At 38.0% G+C, this 19,714-nt stretch overlaps 3 protein-coding genes across 4 annotated transcripts; 2 read left to right on the top strand and 1 right to left on the bottom strand.

Moving 5' to 3' along the window:
* Positions 1-385: 385 nt before the first annotated feature.
* Positions 386-6,492, top strand: LOC127446177 (putative deoxyribonuclease TATDN2). The gene is made up of 6 exons (XM_051706888.1): positions 386-700; positions 1,213-1,584; positions 2,509-3,516; positions 3,614-3,741; positions 5,498-5,681; positions 5,791-6,492. Exons 1-6 carry the CDS (start codon positions 386-388, stop codon positions 5,929-5,931), a joined length of 2,148 nt encoding a protein of 715 aa, XP_051562848.1. The 3' UTR covers positions 5,932-6,492.
* Positions 6,493-6,620: 128 nt separating this feature from the next.
* On the bottom strand, positions 6,621-10,257 carry LOC127446178 (ghrelin-like). The gene is made up of 5 exons (XM_051706889.1): positions 10,178-10,257; positions 9,816-9,971; positions 7,675-7,755; positions 7,417-7,525; positions 6,621-6,769 (listed from the first exon to the last, which is right to left on the bottom strand). The coding sequence occupies exons 2-5, from the start codon at positions 9,927-9,929 to the stop codon at positions 6,765-6,767; spliced, it is 309 nt and encodes a 102-aa protein (XP_051562849.1). The 5' UTR covers positions 9,930-9,971; positions 10,178-10,257; the 3' UTR covers positions 6,621-6,764.
* Positions 10,258-13,010: 2,753 nt separating this feature from the next.
* Positions 13,011-18,757, top strand: LOC127446543 (coiled-coil domain-containing protein 174-like). 2 transcript variants are annotated; one of them, XM_051707538.1, is made up of 11 exons: positions 13,011-13,147; positions 13,361-13,465; positions 13,563-13,663; positions 13,858-13,916; positions 14,458-14,620; positions 14,700-14,795; positions 14,913-15,049; positions 15,176-15,270; positions 15,414-15,543; positions 15,642-15,800; positions 18,079-18,757. In XM_051707538.1, exons 1-11 carry the CDS (start codon positions 13,106-13,108, stop codon positions 18,393-18,395), a joined length of 1,404 nt encoding a protein of 467 aa, XP_051563498.1. In that variant the 5' UTR covers positions 13,011-13,105; the 3' UTR covers positions 18,396-18,757. The 2 variants fall into 2 exon arrangements, with proteins under 2 accessions (XP_051563498.1, XP_051563497.1); XM_051707537.1 differs by having other exon boundaries at positions 15,639-15,800; positions 18,079-18,755.
* The last annotated feature ends 957 nt before the right edge of the window (positions 18,758-19,714 follow it).

The following is a 19,714-nucleotide window of genomic DNA, read 5'->3' on the forward strand; positions in this document are numbered from 1 at the left end:
CTGCCTCTTGGGGGTCACAGTTTTATGTAAGAAACAAGGTTTCTGCTAGACGCTAGCTTCGATGCACTGTTATGAACTAACGGCCTTATAATTCGAGACTTTACATAGTTTGGGGGATATATTATTTTATAATCGGTTTCTAAAAAAACATTAGGTTGTAGCGTTTTTTAAAAGACGTCAACATTTTAGCCAAACTGTTTGCAGGCATCCATCTGCACTTTATGAACTTAGTGTCTTGGCCTGTTTTCTGTTCCTCAAAGAACCTGCAACTGAACCCATCTCGTCATTGACATGGCTGAATTTGTGTATTTGTGATCATCATTTTGGTTATGATATATGTATTTTATGTTTGTATTTCCTCTCTCCATGGTAAGATCCTAGTGTGATGAACCGCAAATGGGAAAAGGTAAAGTTTACATGGCTAAATAAAGCCGTGGACTCCCCCAGAAAGCTCATGAAGAACAATATGGGTGTGGCACGGCCCACATCCTTGGATGGAGATGGCCAGAATGATGCTGGTGTGAGCGATATTGGCTCCCCTGGCCTGAACACATCTACTGGGTTGGGTGAAATGGAAAAAATGTACCTCAGCACTCATAAAGAAACGTCAAGTTCTTCAAAGGCTCAGGTCACACCCAAAACGCACTCAAAGTTCACTGGGCGCCACAGAGCATTGCAGAAAAGAACCAGTCCTGGTGAGGTAGGTATCACACAAACAGAACAGATTATTTATCAATGAAGTAAATGGAAAGTCCAAATGGATACGTATTGGGCCATTTTCACGAAGGGTTCTTGCAATCCTTCAAAACCGCTACTTTAAAAATAAATAAAAATCACTCCTGCATCTTTCCTGAGAGATACAGAATCTGTCTCATCACAATGAACATTAACAAATTGGTTGGTTTAACAAATGTCTTCCATGGTAGAAATATTCAGGTTTTAGGAAAAGATTTGGCATAGTGCACATGCACTGTAATATAAATTTTTCTGTCAAGTAATCATCTGACCTGTGCTTTACAAACATGTATAACAAGACAAACCCGACTCTGCATAATAGCAGTCATGTTTTTATCCAGAGTGTTTTATGGATCACTAGTGTTGAAATATATGTATATTGAAATATAGCTACACATGTAAAATGAAATAAGAAATCCTCCATAGTGTACCCTTTTAATAAATGGGCTGCGATTTGTATTTATGTGTGGCATATAGGACATGGTTTCAGGACAACAAACCCTTGTTGGACCTTCACCTCCTTCTGCTGGGAGGAAACGCAATAGTTCAGAAGAGGGGTTAAAAGTAATTTACCTCAAAGCGCTGAATGCTGTGATGTGGAATGCGGACAAGAAGTCACCCCTTGATGGACAAAAAATAACCTCTACAAGGAAAATTCTCAACAAACCTGTGAAGGCAAAGGAAGGAAAAAACTTACCAACTGACCAAAACAGCTCTGACCATAACTGCTGTGCATTTAGTGAGGAGAATGAAGCGCTTCCTCTGATCAAGACTAAGGACAATAGGCCTCCACCAATGGCGTTCATAGAGACGGAAGACGACGAGAGTGAAAAAAAGTTGGACACCAGGGTAAGGTTAAAAAAAATAAAAAATAGGTTTGGGGTTACTTGCCTGTATTCTAACAAGTAGCACCATGGTATTAATTTACAGTGGAATGAAAGTAATTATATTTCCAATTGCAATTTCATTCCACATGTGTATATGAAAGGGATAATTTTCCTGGCAATTACAGAAAAACTACACTTTCACCTCTTGGTAGCTCTAAAGTTTTTAGGATATGGTTTTTCAAATGTATTTTTAAAGTTGTGCTTGCATGTGCAGAAATCACCTCCACAATGTTAGGGTGTCGTGGGTGGTTGCCAGGGCGTTGCTATGCAGCTAGAGATTTCTAGGTGGTTGCTACGGTGTTCTAGATGGTTGCTTACTGGCCCAGGTGCAAAAAACATCCCTTAGTCTCTATGATATTCTGGTTCCTAGATATGGCTCAGGTCAATCCTTTAAGTATATGGGATTTGTTTGCCCATTTTATCATGTCACTTGAAATTCGTAAGTCTGAAGAAGCTTAGAAAAGTAAGAGCACATCCTCCACGAGTCAAACGATTAAGATTTTTATTCATGTCCATAGCATGATGCATGGATGGAAGAGTTAATGTTTGGGATGTAGAACAAAGCTCTATCCACAAGTATGAGCAATAGTAATTAGTAATAGTAGTAAATAGAAATAGTGAAAGCCTTGGCTAGCAACACAAATTTTTTTTGGTAATACTAGCCTTTACATTTTGAACCCTAATTCTTTCATGTTTCAAATGCCTGAAGTGAAGCCAGAACTATGGTTGTACAGACTTGACAATATTTTTTTTTTTTTTTTTTTTTTTTTTTGGGTAAAGTTGTAAATTTGAGGCAATATTCTCAAGATAAAACTGCTGGCCAATGCTTTTTGTAATCATAATGCCTTTTAATGAGAGTTTCAGCTGACTTTTTTTCTATACATAGAGTGTGATCCTAAAGAGATCAGAATCACCTGATTGGTCAGATGTCGAGGACTCTGAACAAGTTGAGGTTTTCTCACAGGATGAGTCCTTGGAGTACAAGAGGGATTATCAGCTTGTGGTCATCAAGGACATGCCCCCAGCATTGAAATACATACCTTACTCATCACCACCTTTCTTGTCTCCAAAATACTGGGACTCAGAATCTAGGCACCCTCAAGAAAGTGGGCCTGACTCTACCCTCCCTCCCAGCAGCACAGTTGGTACTGGTTGGCCATTGTTACCTGCCAGGGAGGTGGAGGTGTTATCAAAACATCCACCCCAGGACACTGCCTCTGACCTTGCACCTTCCAAAAACCATGTGCGTAGCTCTGCATTACGACGGTCCCTCAAATTACAGCCGTCAAGTATCAGTGCATCTCCATTGGCTGATCCTTTCCCTTTGCTCAGCAGAGCTCATAGAACCGTAACCTCTGCCCCCACAACACCTGGTAGCTGGGCTTGCTCGCCTCTTATTGTACGCAGGACTTCGGACTCAAAGACATGCGCATCCTCGCATATGCGTTTAAATATGGACCGTGCCACCCGCAGCATGTTGGTTGGCTCTGAGCCCCTTTGGCTGTCAGACTTGGACTATTCGAATGCAGATTCTCAAGGATTTATTGACACTCATTGTCACCTTGACATGCTCTATGCGAAGTTGGGTTTCCAGGGAAGTTTCCAAAGATTTCAAAGGGAGTATGCAAGTAGTTTCCCGGTGGAGTTTAGGGGTTGCATCGCAGACTTCTGCCACCCACGAATAACCCAGAGAGAGGAAATTTGGGAGGGGCTACTCCGAGAGGAGCGAGTGTGGGGGGCTTTTGGCTGCCACCCCCATTTTGCCAAGGAGTATAACCACACTCATGAGCAAAGCATCATGGGTACAATGCGTCATCCTAAAGCCATTGCATTTGGAGAGATCGGCCTGGATTATTCGCATAAGAATTCCACAGACTCCAGGAAACAGAAAGAGGTATGGCAGACAGGATGACTACTACCGTAGGCTTTACCTAATGTACTTGGATATGCTTGAGTCAAAGTATGTGTTTCTGTATCTTTTGCATGTATAGGTGTTTGAACGGCAGTTGCAGTTGGCAGTCTCTCTTGGAAAGCCTCTTGTCATTCATTGCCGGGATGCTGATGACGATGTGCTGAAAATTATGAAGAAGTGTGTTCCACGGGATTACAAAATACACCGGTTAGTTCTCAAATGTTTGAGCCAAGAATTGTTTGCACACTAATTTACTTTGTATACATTGTTTACTGGGTGAGTCTCACAAAAGAAACATTCGGTCATATTTCACTCAAATTGAAATAAAAAAATTATGATTTGCATAAAGAAAATAAAGCCTTTTTAATATTTTTCAAATATTTAGTAGTGCGTAAATTGTGACTTAGTGCCCATTTATGCCACAAATAGGCTAAGTTGTAAATTACATATAGGTGGTGCAACCAGCCCCTGGTCTACAACGATATTTAGGTAGGTGGCACGTGTCAAATTGAGGTCCACATGAATGGCCGGACCCAGGGTTTCCCAGCAGAACATTGCCCAGAGCATCACACTTCCTCCACCGGCTTATCGTCTTCCCACAGTGCATCCTGGTGCCATCACTTCCCCCAAGTAAACCGTGCACATATACAAGGCCATCCATGTGATTTAAAAGAAAACGAGACTCATCGGACCAGGCGACCTTCTTCCACTGCTTCAAAGTCCAGTTCTGACGCTCGCATGCCCATTGTGGCACTTTCGACAGTGGACGGGTCATCATGGGCACTCTGACCGGTCTGCAGCTCCATACGCAGCAGGGTGCGATGCACTGTTTGTTGTGACGCATTCCTCCCATAACCATCATTCAAATTTTCTTGACTTGTTCCACAGTAGACCTGTTAGTTCGGATTAGACAGGATAGCCTTCGTTGCCCTCGTGCATCGATGAGCCTTGGCCGCCCAACACCCTGTCACCGGTTTGTTGTCCCTCCACTGTCGGTAGGTACTCGCCACTGCTAAACAGGAGCACTCCACAAGCCTTGCTGTTTCAGAGATTCTCTGACCCAGTTGTCTGGCCATAGCTATTTGGCCCTTGTCAAAGTCGCTCAGGTCTTTACTCCTGCATTCAACACATTGACTACGAGAACTGATTGTTTGCTTTCCATCTAATCTACCCAGATCTTGACGTGGCCTTGTTAGGAGATGATCAACGTTATTTGCTTCACCTTTGAGTGGTCATAATGTTTTGGCTCATCAGTGTATATACACTGAGCACTTTTTTTAGGAACACGATGGTCCTAATAAAGTGCCCGATGTGGTTTTCTGCAGTTGTAGCCCATGCACCTCAATGTTCAATGTGTTGTGTATTATGCTATTCTGCTCAGTACAATTGTACAGAGTGATTATCTGAATTACCACAGCCTTTCTGACAGCTCGAACCAGTCTCGCCATTCTCCGTTTACCTCCCTCATCAACAAGGCATTTCCATCTTCAGAATTGCCGCTCACTGGATGTTTTTGGCACCATTCTGAGTAAACTCTAGAGACTGTTGTGTGTGAAAATCCCAGGAGATTAGCAGTTACAAAAATACTCAAACCAACCTGTCAGGCACCAACAATCATGCCATGGTCAATCACTGAAATCACATTTTTTTTTTCCCCCATTCTGATGGTTGATGTGAACATTAACTGAAGCTACTGACCTGTATCTGCATGACTTTATGCATTGCACTACTGCCACACGATTGGCTGATTAGATAATCGCATGAATATGTAGGTGTACAGGTGTTCCTTATAAAGTGCTCTGTGAGTGTATACTGTAATATTTAAAGTGCTGTTATTTGTTTAAAGTATAATTGTGAGTATACAACATGGTGGTATTTGTTGTACTGAATTAAATTTCCAAGATTCCAAACTATTGAATGGTATTGTAAGTAGGCTGATAACATTTCTCCATATGTGTGTTAGACACTGTTTCACCAACAGCTACTCCGTGATTGAGCCATTCTTGAGTGAATTCTCTAATCTGTGTGTGGGTTTCACTGGACTGGTGACGTACCCTCGTGCTGTTGAGGCTCGAGAAGCTGTGAGGAAAATCCCACTTGATAGAATCCTACTAGAGACAGATGCACCATATTTCCTTCCCAGACAGGTATCGGTGTATGTGTTGCATGCACATTGATTTGTGCTACTATTAAAGTGCATCATAAATGCATGTCATTCTTTAATAAACACGCACAATTCTGTATCGTTCTCTGTAGGTACCTAAGTCTGTATGTAGGTTTGCTCATCCTGGAATGGGCATACACACGCTGCGTGAGATTAGCCTGCTGAAAGGAGAGGTCTTAACCACAGTACTGCAAACGGTCCGACAAAACACTACGTTTATCTACGGCCTGTAATCGGAGACTGTTTTAATTCCGGCTAGCACTGCTAGAATATACTTATTGTACCTGTTACTATATAGCAACTGTAGTCCTTTTTTTTCTGCTGTTGTCAACTTGTAAGTCTTCCATCTTTTTTTTTTTTTCCCCTTACAGCAAAGTACAAAACTAAATGACTTTGGATTTACATAATTGTACTATAGTGTGTGAGTGTTGGAGCATTGTGACAAGTGTTTCTTACTTGTCTTACTAAATTCACATGTTTAAAAAAATGTTAGTAATGCTTTTATTTTAACATCTCTTCAGTTTGTTTTAAAATGGTTCTCTCTCTGTTCTCATAATTCTTTTCATGTCTGCTTACATGCTTAAAATTTATGTATGCTAATGTGATATAAGTGACATAAAATGCCATCTTATGTCTTCCGTTACATTTAAAATGATTCAAAGTAATACGCTGTACCATCACAAGAAATTGTAAGTGGAAAAAAAATTGTGAAACACATTGTGAAAAGCCACAACAAATAGCTTTTATCAAGTTGTTGGTTTTATATAAATGTAACTCTCACCAGAGCTGACAGAGTGAATAAATGGTCTTTAATATGCAACATCAGATTTCTGAAATGTATTTAATGAGAAGACTGTTAGGGACTGCCATTCACACCTGCAAACATGCATGAGACTGAATAAAAAAAGAGAAACTGGAGCACTTATTCATTAATGAAGAACTTATGAATCCTTTATTTCTTTATTAAATCACTGTGCTGGTAAATAATTACATATCACAATTTGTAAATTATGAGTCTTGTCATTGTTTTATAAGGATCTGACTCGTGCAGGACCGGTAGCTCTAGTCATTCTGAAACAAACAAGAACATATAGCATATTACTTTGTGGTTTGCAGCACAATTACAGATGCTAAGGTAAATTCTTCAAAGACAGTCAGCAACAAGTGTCTTGAACTTATGTGCCAGCAAAGAATTTTAATATTATGGGTCTTTAAGACTATTTTTCCTTGAGAAATTCAATACCATTCGTACTTAATGAATTACAGCATTGTCATCATGGCAATGAAATTGTAAAATTGGATAACTCGCATGCAAAATTCGTAAGAGATTTTCTCATAGTAAAATCATGTTAACACACATTGTTTTCGTCTTGTAGCTATACTTCTGAAATTGTGAGTTTTAATGGTTATAGATCGGCCCCATTCACTTGTAAGTGCCTCACTGTAACCAGATTATTATTATTTTTACAGTAGGGACAAGTCTAAATTGTTGTGGTAATTAACGTTATGCCACAAATGCTGTTGATTGAGCTTGTATTAATCACGGAATATTCCTTTAAGAAGTTCAGACTTTTATCCATTGCCCCAGAAACTGGATGCTATTTGCAATTCATTATAAATCTTTGTTTAAACAATTTATTTTAATATATTTTTTAATCTACTGCATTGGCCCCAATGCATTTGAGTTTACTTATTCTACTTTTTAGTGTTTAGCTTACCAACAGAAGAATGACTGAGAACATTCACCAGAACCTTCTGCAACACAGGACCATATGTTTCATACTCTGCTTCACTCAGAGCCACAGCCAGCATAAACGGAACACTCACCTAAACAGGTAGAGAAGAATCACTGTATTAATGTTTATCTTGACAGCCATTTTAAACATCTTCAGGCAGTTAATAAAACTGTATGTATCTCACGGAGATTACTCAAGAATATATACATACACAAGTGTGCACTTGGAAAGTGTTTATACCATGAACTGGTCACCTTCCTTAAGCACTGGGATCTCAGGCTCAGCGGCATCCCTTCTGCCCACCCGTGGTGGCCTTCGAACCTTAAATACATTAAACCTTATTCCAAATCGCAAAAACCCCACATACTCTACTACTGTACATGGCCAAAATTATGTGAACACCCGAAAAACGACCCCCATATGTGAATGCTGAACATTAGTCAATTAAACATCAATAAACCATTAAATTCAACCTTTATTTAATCACATCTCTTACTCTGTTCATGTACACCGATGAGCCAAAACATTATGACCACCTGCTATGTTGTTGGTCCTCCGCATACCACCAAAACAGTACCGACCCGCTGAGGCATGGACTCTACAAGACCGTGACCATTTCTCCTGCATTCAACACGTTGACTATGAGAACTGATTGTTTGCTTTCCATCTAATCTACCCAGATCTTGACATGTGGCCTTGTTAGGAGATGATCAACGTTATTTGCTTCACCTGTGAGTGGTCATAATATTTTGGCTCATCGTGAATATACACTCACTGAGCACTTTATTAGGAACACGATGGTCTTATAAAGTGCCCGACATGGTTTTCTGCTGTTGTAGCCCATCTGCCTCAAGGTTTGACGTGTTGTGCAATTGTACAGAGTGGTTATCTGAGTTACCATAGCCTTTCTGTCAGCTCGAACCAGTCTGGCCATTCTCTGTTGACCTCTCTCATCAACAAGGCATTTCTGTCCACAGAACTGCCACTCACTGAATGTTTTGTTGTTGTTGTTGTTTTTGGCACCATTCTGAGTAAACTCTAGAGACTGTTGTGCGTGAAAATCCCAGGAGATCAGCAGCAACATGGTAGTATTTGATAAATGTAATTTATAAAAATAAAAATTTTAAAAAAAATGTCCAAACAATGGTTTTCATTACTGTAATTTTTTATATTTATATTTCTTTGGGGGGTGGGGGCCTAATTGTCATTGAAATACTGCCATGATGTAAAAAAAATCGTAATGGTCTAAAAAATAGTCTAGATTTCTCATGTTTTCCTTTCATTTTGACCTGGGCATTTTGTCTTGAGATTCAGCCTACTGTACCTTTCGAAATAAATAAGAGGTTATAATAATGGTTACACTACCATTCGAAAGTTTGAAATCAGTAATACATTTTTATGCTTTTGAAAAAAAAAATTCTACCCTTCAAATATATATGATAATATAAATGTCTTTGCTGTAATTTTGGGTCAATTTAATATATCCTTGGTAAATAAAAGTATAAATTTCTTTCAAAAACAAAAATTGGAATCTGCCTGCTATGCTGTTGGTCCTCCGCGTGCTGCCAAAACAGTGCCGACCAGCTGAGGCTTGGACTCTATAAGACCGCTAAAGGTGTCCTGTGGTATCTGGCACCAAGACATTAGCAGATATGCAAATCCTGTAAATTTCGAGGTGAAGCCGCCGTGGATCTGACTTGGTCCAGCACATCCCACAGATGCTCAATCAACTGCTCCAAGGTCCAGTTCCGACGCTCGCATGCCCATTGTAGTCGCTTTCGACTGTGGACAGGGGTCATCATGGGCACTCTGACCGGTCTGCGGCTATGCAGTCCCATACGCAGCAGGGTGCGTGGTGCGGCACATTACTCCCGTAAGCATAGTTACAATTTTCTTACTTGTGTCACAGTAGACCTTCTGTCGGTTCGGACCAGACGGGATAGCCTTTGTTGCCCTCGTGCACTGTTAAGTTGCGATCCGCCAATAAAACAGAAGGCGAAGATGCAACAGCGTATGAACGTGAATTCCGTGATATCTGCCTTTGATCTCGAAGGTGTCTGATCTACTACGAGAAGTGAAAACTGTCCGACTTGACACCTCTTATTTCACTCCTCCCCTGACTGCAGCCGCCTGCTCTCCTCTACTTTCAAGGCGAGACGTTTGACATCTCGAACAAGCCTAATGTTTTGGCTCATCACTGCAGAGACCAATCTTACTAAAGTCAAATTCAATCCAATTGATTGCAATCCTGACTCTGAGTGGTTTATTATTCATTACCCATACTTGGGACCAAGCTGTTTTCCCCACCAACTTTTACTGATTTATCATGCAGTACATTTTTGTTTCTCCAAACAAATCTATTTTACCAGACATAAACTCACCTGTGGTTTTTGAGCAGGGCTGAGGAAGCTGGTGCCGCCTCTTACAAACTCCACACACAAGGAAAGAGCACATAAGAACAGAAACATGTGGCTGGCTCGATAGTGCAGTGGCATCCTGAGAAGTCACCTTGTCCAGACGATCTATTATGGCACAATCTGTGGAGCGTTCCAAAATTGCAATGTTATCACATTCAATGTGTTAGTTCTTTCCTATGGCAAATTACCACACTCATGCTGTCACAGATCACCATTAGAGAGATTTTTAACTACCTAGTACATTGTATATACTGTATATATTTAAAGGTGCTATAACTTGAAAATCTGTGCTATATTGAGCACACAGAAAGTAGACAGTGTCCCACCTTCTATAGGGATTAAACAGCTTTGGTAGGTCTGCACACAAAGGTCTGCTTTTTACTTTTATAATAGCCTTTGGTTAACAATTAGCATTAAAGTGCACAACTCAAACTATGTGAAAACAAACATAGTTGATAATCCCTGGTTTTGAATGTGTAAAATATCTTTATCTCTACAGACAATATTATGTGTGTGTTTCTGTGTGTAGGCCTATGACTAAGAGATTTGCCTGTGGGTGAACAGGAGATAACGAATAAAAATTCTGTGGGATTTCAAACATTTAATTTGGTGGTGCACCACTGATAAGTCTGCTGTGTCAATAGCTATATGGATGGAGAGAATGTGTTACTAGACCACTGAACTATTTCCATGGCAGGATTGTTTGACGGATTTAATTTTGCTGTTGATGATCCCTCTGAGGCAAGAACATACATTTGGGAGGAGAACACACGGTTCTGGTCAGTACGTACAACTGATAGCCAACCTAAGACACCTGCATAGAAGTCTGCTAAGCCAGTAATGGGAACTTGATTAATTTTATGGCTACCTAATTATTGTTTGCACAAAGGCAGATCTAGAATATTTTTATGATCTTGAATATTTGAGCAGAATCTTAGAAAAATCTGTAATGGTGACACCTAGAATTTAATTTAGAATTTGTTTAATTCATTATGACATATATATATATATATATATATATATATATATATATATATATATATATATATATATATATATCACACACACACACACACACACACACACACACACACACACACACACACACTGGCAGCCAAAAGTTTGGAATAATGTACATATTTTGCTCTTATGGAAAGAAATTGGTACATTTATTCACCAAAATGGCATTCAACTGATCACAATGTATAGTCAGGATATTAATAATATGAAAATTACTATTGCAATTTGAAAAAATAAAAAACATTTTTGTTTGTTTTCTTTTTAAATCAAAACTTTTTAAACTACTTCAAAGAGTTCTCATCAAAAATCCTCCACGTGCAGCAATGACAGCTTTGCAGATCTTTGGCATTCTAGCTGTCAGTTTGTCCAGATACTCAGGTGACATTTCACCCCACACTTCTTGTAGCACTTGCCATAGATGTGGCTGTGTTGTCGGCACTTCTCACGCACCTTACAGTCTAGCTGATCCCACAAATGCTCAATGGGGTTAAGATCCATAACACTCTTTTCCAATTATCTGTTGTCCAATGTCGGTGTTTCTTTGCCCACTCTAACATTTTCTTTTTGTTTTTCTCTTTCAAAAGTGTATTTTTCTTTGCAATTCTTCCATAAGGCCTGCACCCCTGAGTCTTCTCTTTACTGTTGTACATGAAACTGGTGTTGAGCGGGTAGAATTCAATGAAGCTGTCAGCTGAGGACATGTGAGGTGTCTATTTCTCAAACTAGAGACTCTGATGTACTTATCCTCTTGTTTAGTTGTACATCTGGCCATCCACATCTCTTTCTGTCCTTGTTAGAGCCAGTTGTCCTTTGTCTTTAAAGACTGTTGTGTATACCTTTGTATGAAATCTTCAGTTTTTTGGCAATTTCAAGCATTTTATAGCCTTCATTCCTCAAAACAGTGATTGACTGATGAGTTTCTAGAGAAAGCTGTTTCTTTTTTTTTGCCATTTTTGACCTAATATTGACCTTAAGACATGCCAGTCTATTGCATACTGTGGCAACTCAGAAAGAAACACAAAGACAATGTTAAGCTTCGTTTAACAAACCAAACAGCTTTCAACTGTGTTTGATATAATGACAAGTGATTTTCTAGCACCAAATTAGCAATTTAGCATGATTACTCAAGGATAAGGTGTTGGAGTGATGGCTATTGGAAATGGGGCCTGTCTAGATTTTATCAAAAATGACTTTTTTCATATAGTGATGGTGCTGTTTTTGTGTGAAAACATATAGTGATAGTGACGTCCTGAATTAAAGTACCAACTTTGTTCCGAAACAGCTAAATCTGTACATTATTCCAAACTTTTGGCCACCAGTGTGTGTGTGTGTGTGTATGTGTGTGTGTGTGTGTGTGTGTGTGTGTGTATAATATATATATATATATATATATTATATACAATTTCAAGCATTGTATAGCCTTCATTCCTCAAAACAATGATTGACTGATTGGTTTCTAGAGAAAGCGGTTTCTTTTTTTTTGCCATTTTTGACCTAATATTGACCTTGCCAGTCTACTGCATATTGTGGCAACTCAAAAACAAACATATATACATATATATATATATATATATATATATATATATATATATATATATATATATATATATATATATGTATATATGTACATATATGTATATATGTACACACACACACACACACACACACACACACACATATATATATATATATATATATATATATATATATATATATATATATATGATAGAATATACTTGAAAATACTTTCTGCAGTTCTATAGAAACACTGCATTATGCATAGTGATACGTTATTTAATAGTTTGATCTAGAAATTAATTTAGGGAAAAGTTATATTCATTAAACAAAATGGACTGGTATAAAACCCAATTTCAACCATATCAACACAGCACTTTTTAATTATAATTTAAATTTGAATAACTATTATTGAATTATCCTTTAATATGGAATTATTTCGATTTATCGAATTTTGACTTAAGTAATTTGACAAAGTTGTCCATTCATTTATTTATCATTTGTATGTTTTGTAGTTGTACTATTTATATTATTTATTTGGGCCATGGATATGATTGTTTTTCATGTTGTAATGAATGTGCATTGGGCTACTCTTGTAGCGTGTACTCCACAACAGTAGATGGCAGGCTACTCATTTCTTCTTTACAACATAATTTGGAACGCTCTTGTTGCATGTAAATATTACATGCTCCGTTTTAACTGAAATATATACAGTTATTATGGATAAAAAGAAGAAACAGTACAATGTGACGGCTTCATCGGTGAGTAGTTAGTTTTTAAGGTGTTGTTCTAAACGAGAATTGTAGGTTTGGTTTTTTGTAGGGTGAAGTTAGCTTAGCATGATAGCTACCTGACCTTACTCATGGTAAGCTTCTGTAAACAATACCGTTTTTGTACGTCTGTTTTTCAACTAAAACGATGGCTTAATGATGTTAAACATATCGGATAACGTCTGCTTTTCATCCACATTACAGCTGGTTGATTTGAAAGCGGAATTATATCGGAAACAGGAGGAATTCAAGCAGGACCGTCTTGGGCAAGATGCAGGAGCCGCACACAAGTCCAAGACAAAAACAAAAGTAAGACGCGGACCCCTAATCCTAATGACAGCTAGAGGTTATCATTGATAATAAATAAGCATATTCTGTTGAATTGTTTCTGTTTGTGCGCTTGCAGAAGCCCAATATCTGGATTAAACAGAATGAAGGCGTGAATGTGCGAGCGCAGAAGGACGTTCAGCAAAATGCAGAGGAAGAAAACACTCTAGATAAATCCAGGTGAGTGCGCTTTCTACTATTTGGTGGTGTGACCAACATAATATGATGTAATTATAATGCAGTGTTAGAATATTACAGATCTTATGCACTAAACATTGTAGTGATGTAACAAAGACTAAGTCTTGATCTGAGGACACCCTAAAGTACCATTATTGTTCATAATAATGCTCAGTAAATACTTCTTTTGTACATAGACAGAAACTGGAGGAAAAGGCACGTCTTTATGAACAGATGACAAAAGGGGATTTTCCAGGTACAGACTTCACATTCACAGATTCAAGTATTTAACTTCTTAAAGGTGCACTCAGTAATTTTTTCCTCAGTTAAAAAGTTTTACTTCTAAAGAAATTAATTGTCATCTTGAAACATATGTATAAAATCATGAGCACTCACATGAGATGAAGACTCCAGTCATATCAGTAACCTTATGAAAGCTGTTTTAATCTACATGGAGAGGGTCTCCTCATGGGGGCTGCCATTTTAGAATCACATGACCAGTTAAATACTAATTGCTTAATCTCAGTAACTGTCCTGTTATTAGACACTTTCACTCTGGAATTAAATTAATCTTGGCTGACTGAATTGCAAATTTCTACAATGGCATCGACAACTGAAAACTGTTGTGTTTGAATAATGCTGCATCCATGCCGCTAGGTGTCAGTGTAAGTCCAAGATGACATATTCAAAAAATTATTGAGTGCACCTTTAAACCAATTTCTACACTGTTGCATCCTTTTAAGTGTAACAATAAACAAAAGCATATCAAAGGAGACTGCATTTCTTGTCATTTTTAGATGAGGAGACAGAAGGTCTTTTCCTAGTGGACTTCACCCAGAAGATCATTAACCAGAGAAAAGATATGCATTTACACACTAAAAATGTAGCAGGGGATAGAGATGGAGAGGGATCTGATGTGAGCGTTCCTATTCCACTCCCAGAGAATTCAGATGAAGAATGGTATGTTTAGACATGTATTGTAGACATGATGATATGCATAAAGGGGTCATAAGATTGATTTTCTTGCTCTCTTATCCAGGGTGGACTTTGTTGATGCGTTAGGACGTTCCCGAAGATGTCTGAGAAAAGATCTGCCAGATTTTCAGAAAATGGACCAAGACCTCCAGAGCAAGAGGCAAATTAAATGACCTTAGCCATGTTTTATATGTATCCATATGGTGGTTTTCACTACATACTTAATAGACAATCTTCCTATTCATCCAGTTTTCCCTGTGTGATTAATTATGTGCAGGGTGACTGGAGCTGACAGGACTCTGTTATCTGAGGATATGAGGAGAGAAATGCAGAGAGAGCAGTGGGAGAGAGAGGAAGAAGAACAGATGAAGAGACCTGTTGGACCCATTCACTATGAAAATATTAGAGAACAAGGTTAGAAAGACACACGATGAAACATGAACTAGATATACAGAAAATGTATCTTGAATTAGAGAGGACTGTATTAATTTGCAAAGTCTTATTTGTGTTTACATGTTCAAATGTACCCATCTGTTTCAGAGGCCAGAGATCTTGGTGTTGGATATTTTGCCTTTTCCCATGATGAGGAGCAACGCAGAAAGCAGAGAGAAACTCTAGACATGCTGAGAGATCAGGTCAGAAAGAATAACAAAATATAAGTAGATTTGCATTTCCTGAAAGAAATACCAGTGCTTTCAAAAATAACCAAAGCAGTTATACTGCTATTACTATACTGCAATGTAAATGAATGTTTTTATAACTGTTTTTCTCTCTACAGACCACAGAACAGCGCTCCAAACGTGAGCAACTGAAGGATAAACGGAAAGCTCTGCTTGAGGCTCGACTAGCTAAAGTGAGAATGAGGAAGATGAAGAAAAGCAAGCTGGAGCCAGGGGCTGAAGACGATGGTGTGTGTGTGTTAATGGACATTATTTTGAAGGTCTTTCTGTGCCATGAAGATATGCTGTTGTTTTTGAATCACTGTCTAATGTATGCTCCCTAGTAGCTCCTGTTGTTGATGGTGAAGAGAATGAAGATAATGATGATGAAGATTTGATAGGACCTCCAGTCGCTCAGACAGTAACAAAAGTGGAGGTGGAGATTCAGGAGAGGAAAGACACCAAGCCTGGTGTTCCACACGTCAGAGAGTGGGACAGAGGCAAAGGTAATATACTTTTACACGTAACAGTATATCTGAACACACAGCTTGTATTGCTGCCCACCTTTTTGTATATGACCAGTGTTTCCATTTTTTTTGCTCTTTGATGAAATGTATACATTCATCTGCGGGGTTCCCAAGGTCATTGAAAACATGGACATATCAGAGAATCTTAAAATTGTGTTTTCCAGGCCTGTTTAAATTAACTTAAAAGTCAAGGAAACTACTAATTCTCTATTAAAAGTATATTCCAAATTCAAGACAAGCTCAATTGACAGCATTTGTGGCATAATGTTGATTATCACAGGAATAATTTAGACTCCCCTTCCCTCCTTTTCTTTAAAAACAAAACAAAAATCAAAATCATAGTAAGGCACTTACAATGGAAGTGAATGGGGCCAATTTTCAGAGGGTTTAAAGGCATAAATTGCCCGTTGGCCCAGAGAAAGCCCTGAGGAGTCACGGAAGTGACAGCAGGAACACAACTGGCCCTGACACTCACTAGCACGCCCTCATTTGGCCCGATAGTGTAAAGGCGGCTAATGTGAGGCTTATAATTTTATAGAAGCACACGCATTCATTCTTGTTAAAACTTGTGTATTATTTAAGCTGTAAAGTTGCTTAAATCATAATTTTTAAGGTCGTTTTAGGGTTAACTTCATTATGTTGTCATGGCAATGAAGTTGTAAAATTGGATATAACTTTACTCAGAAAAGGTTAAGTGATTTTATCACACTAAAATCATGTTAAAACGCATATTTTTTTTTTAGGTCTTGTGGTTATACTTTTGAAACAGTGAGTACTTTTACATTTACAAATTAGCCCCATTCACTTCCATTATAGATGCTTTACTGTTATCTAGATTTGTGCTTTTTTTAAACTCTGCTATTGCGTTCAGAATCTGCATACACCTTTTGCATTCGCTGGTCAGTTTTGACCCGGTGAAATTCAAGCTTATAAAGCATTCATGGTTTTCATCTAAAACTACATTGTAAGTCATTAATAAGCTCTTAACTGTTCATATTTGTAAAAAGATTGATATTTTGGCATGTTAACTGACAAATATAACGTTATTAATTAATATGCCTTTTTTTATTTTTTTTTATAATAAAATGTAGAAATTCTTTGACATTTCAAAATATTCATTCACTACAGCAAAACCAGTGAGATGCATGTGAAGACATCTGTTTTTTTTTATCAACATGTGAAATTCTATCTAAATATAACATAATATACAATTTATATTAACATCTAATGTGAGAATTACTAGTAATGTGAATTAATTTCCTTTTACTCATAACTTCTCAATACAACTTGGTGTTAAAGTTATGAAACCAACATATTCTTTTTCAACTAAACATCATCAAAACAACTGTACAACTCAAGTATACAACATTAATACTTCTTTATTATGTTTTTAAGCAAAATCTAATCTGTTTATTTGCATGAACATCCAAATGTTGAGTATGCTGCAAGTTGGTTTAGCATTAGATGGCTGCAGAGTAAAATGTGGACAGTTTCGTCTTTCAAGCCCTATTTAGAGTAATGTGTGTGTAACCGGTCCTGCTCGACCCACTCTGAGCGGGATTCAAACCGGGATGAGAGGCTACAGCCTCTAGCGTGCCTCGAGGCCACAGCCTCTAGCGTGCCTCGAAGCCAAGGTAGGGAGGTTTACACACTGCACAGCTATCACATACCAGCTGGCTCCCGTTACATGTGCATGAACAAAATCTTGCCACAAGGCCGTAGGTCATTTGTTATGTTTGTTACATCTGTCATGTCTGTTTTTTACAGGAATGTGTGTGTGTCATAATATCATGTGTAAAGACACAATTGATGCCCAGTTCAAAATTGACCTGTACATTTTTTTTTTTATATCTCTTAAACAATTTTATTAAATAATCTGAAAAAATGTAAATTAATTATGTGTATTTTGATCTACCTCTCCCAGGTCAAAAATGATCCGAATGCAATAGGGGCATTAAAAAAAAAAAGAAAGACAGACAAGTCGAAACAATTTTTTTGTGATAATCAGCATGGTAATCAAAATGCTGTTGACTGAGCTAGTGAGATATTTCACTGTAGAGTAAAACTTGAATCATTCTTTTTAATGAATTGGTCAAACCAGATTACAGATTGATCTAAATGTTTAATTGGCGAGTTGGCCTTATCATAATGATTTAAAAAACAAAACAAATGGAATGGTCATTGAAAATCCATTGTGTAAAAAGTGTGGGAACTTTGCATCCAGAGACTGACTTTTTCCATTTCTGTCCTTTTCCAGAGTTCACATGGGGTCAATGGACAAGTCATCGTCGAGATGAGCGAGATTCAGAGTTTGCTCCTCCCTCTGCTTACTTCACAGATGACCGAAAGGCCAATCACAACAGAGCCACAGACAAAGGGCATGGCAAAGGAAAACTTGCCTTCAAGTGGTCTGAGTCACAAAGGGCCACAGAAAGAGACACAGATGATATATCTACCCCTGGGCATTCTGCTAACGTATCCACATTTACACAACCTTCGCAATATCCTCAACCACAGGCTGCTCAAACACAGAGTCTGGATGACCTTCTATCATACTACAAACACTCTACATGAACTGTTACTTGAAAATCTTTATTGAATGCCAGAAAAACATCCTTTGGGAACTTGCAGTTAGTCTGGATTTATGCCAGTCTTAAGCAAAAGGGACAGTAAACTTTGTACCAAAGTTCTTCGTACAAAATATAACTGAATTGAACATTTAGAATAAACAGCTTCTACATTTCTGTTTGATTTTCATGTTTTATTCAATTGCTGTCTGTTCATACCGAACCAACTGCAGCAATGTAGCATTCCTTGCCATATTTTATTTAAAGTAATTTCTTTAAATAATAGATGAAAAGTACTCTTTAATTAGTACTTAATCAGACCACAAACATAAGGCACATCCATTCTGTATTTATAAAATAAATAAATACATTGTTTATTTCTTGTCTTCTGCTTTTAATTCAATTTATGATTAGAACTTAACAGTGCGATACTACAGATATCATTTTGTCACTCTGTATAAAAGCGTCTGCTAATTGTAAATTTAAAAGCTATTTATAAATAAAAGGTCTTTTTATTAACTTCCAAATCAACTGCCAAACACCTAAAAAGGAACACAAGACCTGGAGTCATTTTTTTAATTGCAAACATGCCGATTTAACCAAAACTGAATGTGGTGCTCCCTACATAAAATATTCTTCTTAAAGGTGCAATATTTAACAATTTTCATGTAATATTCGCCCTTTTTTTGCCAATGTGTGAACGGCTTGTAAGGCAACTTAAAAAATGAGCCCTTCCTAGGTTGCCTATTAAAGCCTGTAGACTGATTTTCATGCGAAGGGAGCGGGTCGCTTTTGCCGGGAAAATCCAAAGGATGTGACGTTTATGCGCGCTCCCGAGAGCCTTGCCTCAGTAATCGCTTCTCTTCCGCTATTCAACAGCGACAACAAACTGCAACACTAGGTAACGTTATCTTAGAGATGGAATCCAGCACAACACAGACTCCTACACAAACTCAGAGTAAACACAAAAAAAAAAATGTATCCACTGAATCCCGTGTGGCTAAGCGGAACATGATCATGGTCGAGCGAAAACTAGAGTGAATATCGGCAGGGCATTTGATTCCTGGAGGGACTTTCTTTCGGTTTTGGGGATCAAAACCGACCCTGAATTGGTGTTCTTATTGGACAGGTAAACTTACATAACTGCAGAGCGTGTGAAATATAGTGCCATAAGGATTGATCTGTGTAATTTTAGAAATGAATGCTAGACAGTGTTCAAGATAATGCAAAAAGCTCCATTCATTAGTGTAACATAACTTGGTTATACAGAAAATATATACATTGTATTATTATGAAACAATAGCGCATCGATATATCAAAATGACA

Source organism: Myxocyprinus asiaticus, chromosome 9, assembly GCF_019703515.2.
Source record: "Myxocyprinus asiaticus isolate MX2 ecotype Aquarium Trade chromosome 9, UBuf_Myxa_2, whole genome shotgun sequence".
NCBI lineage: Eukaryota > Metazoa > Chordata > Actinopteri > Cypriniformes > Catostomidae > Myxocyprinus > Myxocyprinus asiaticus.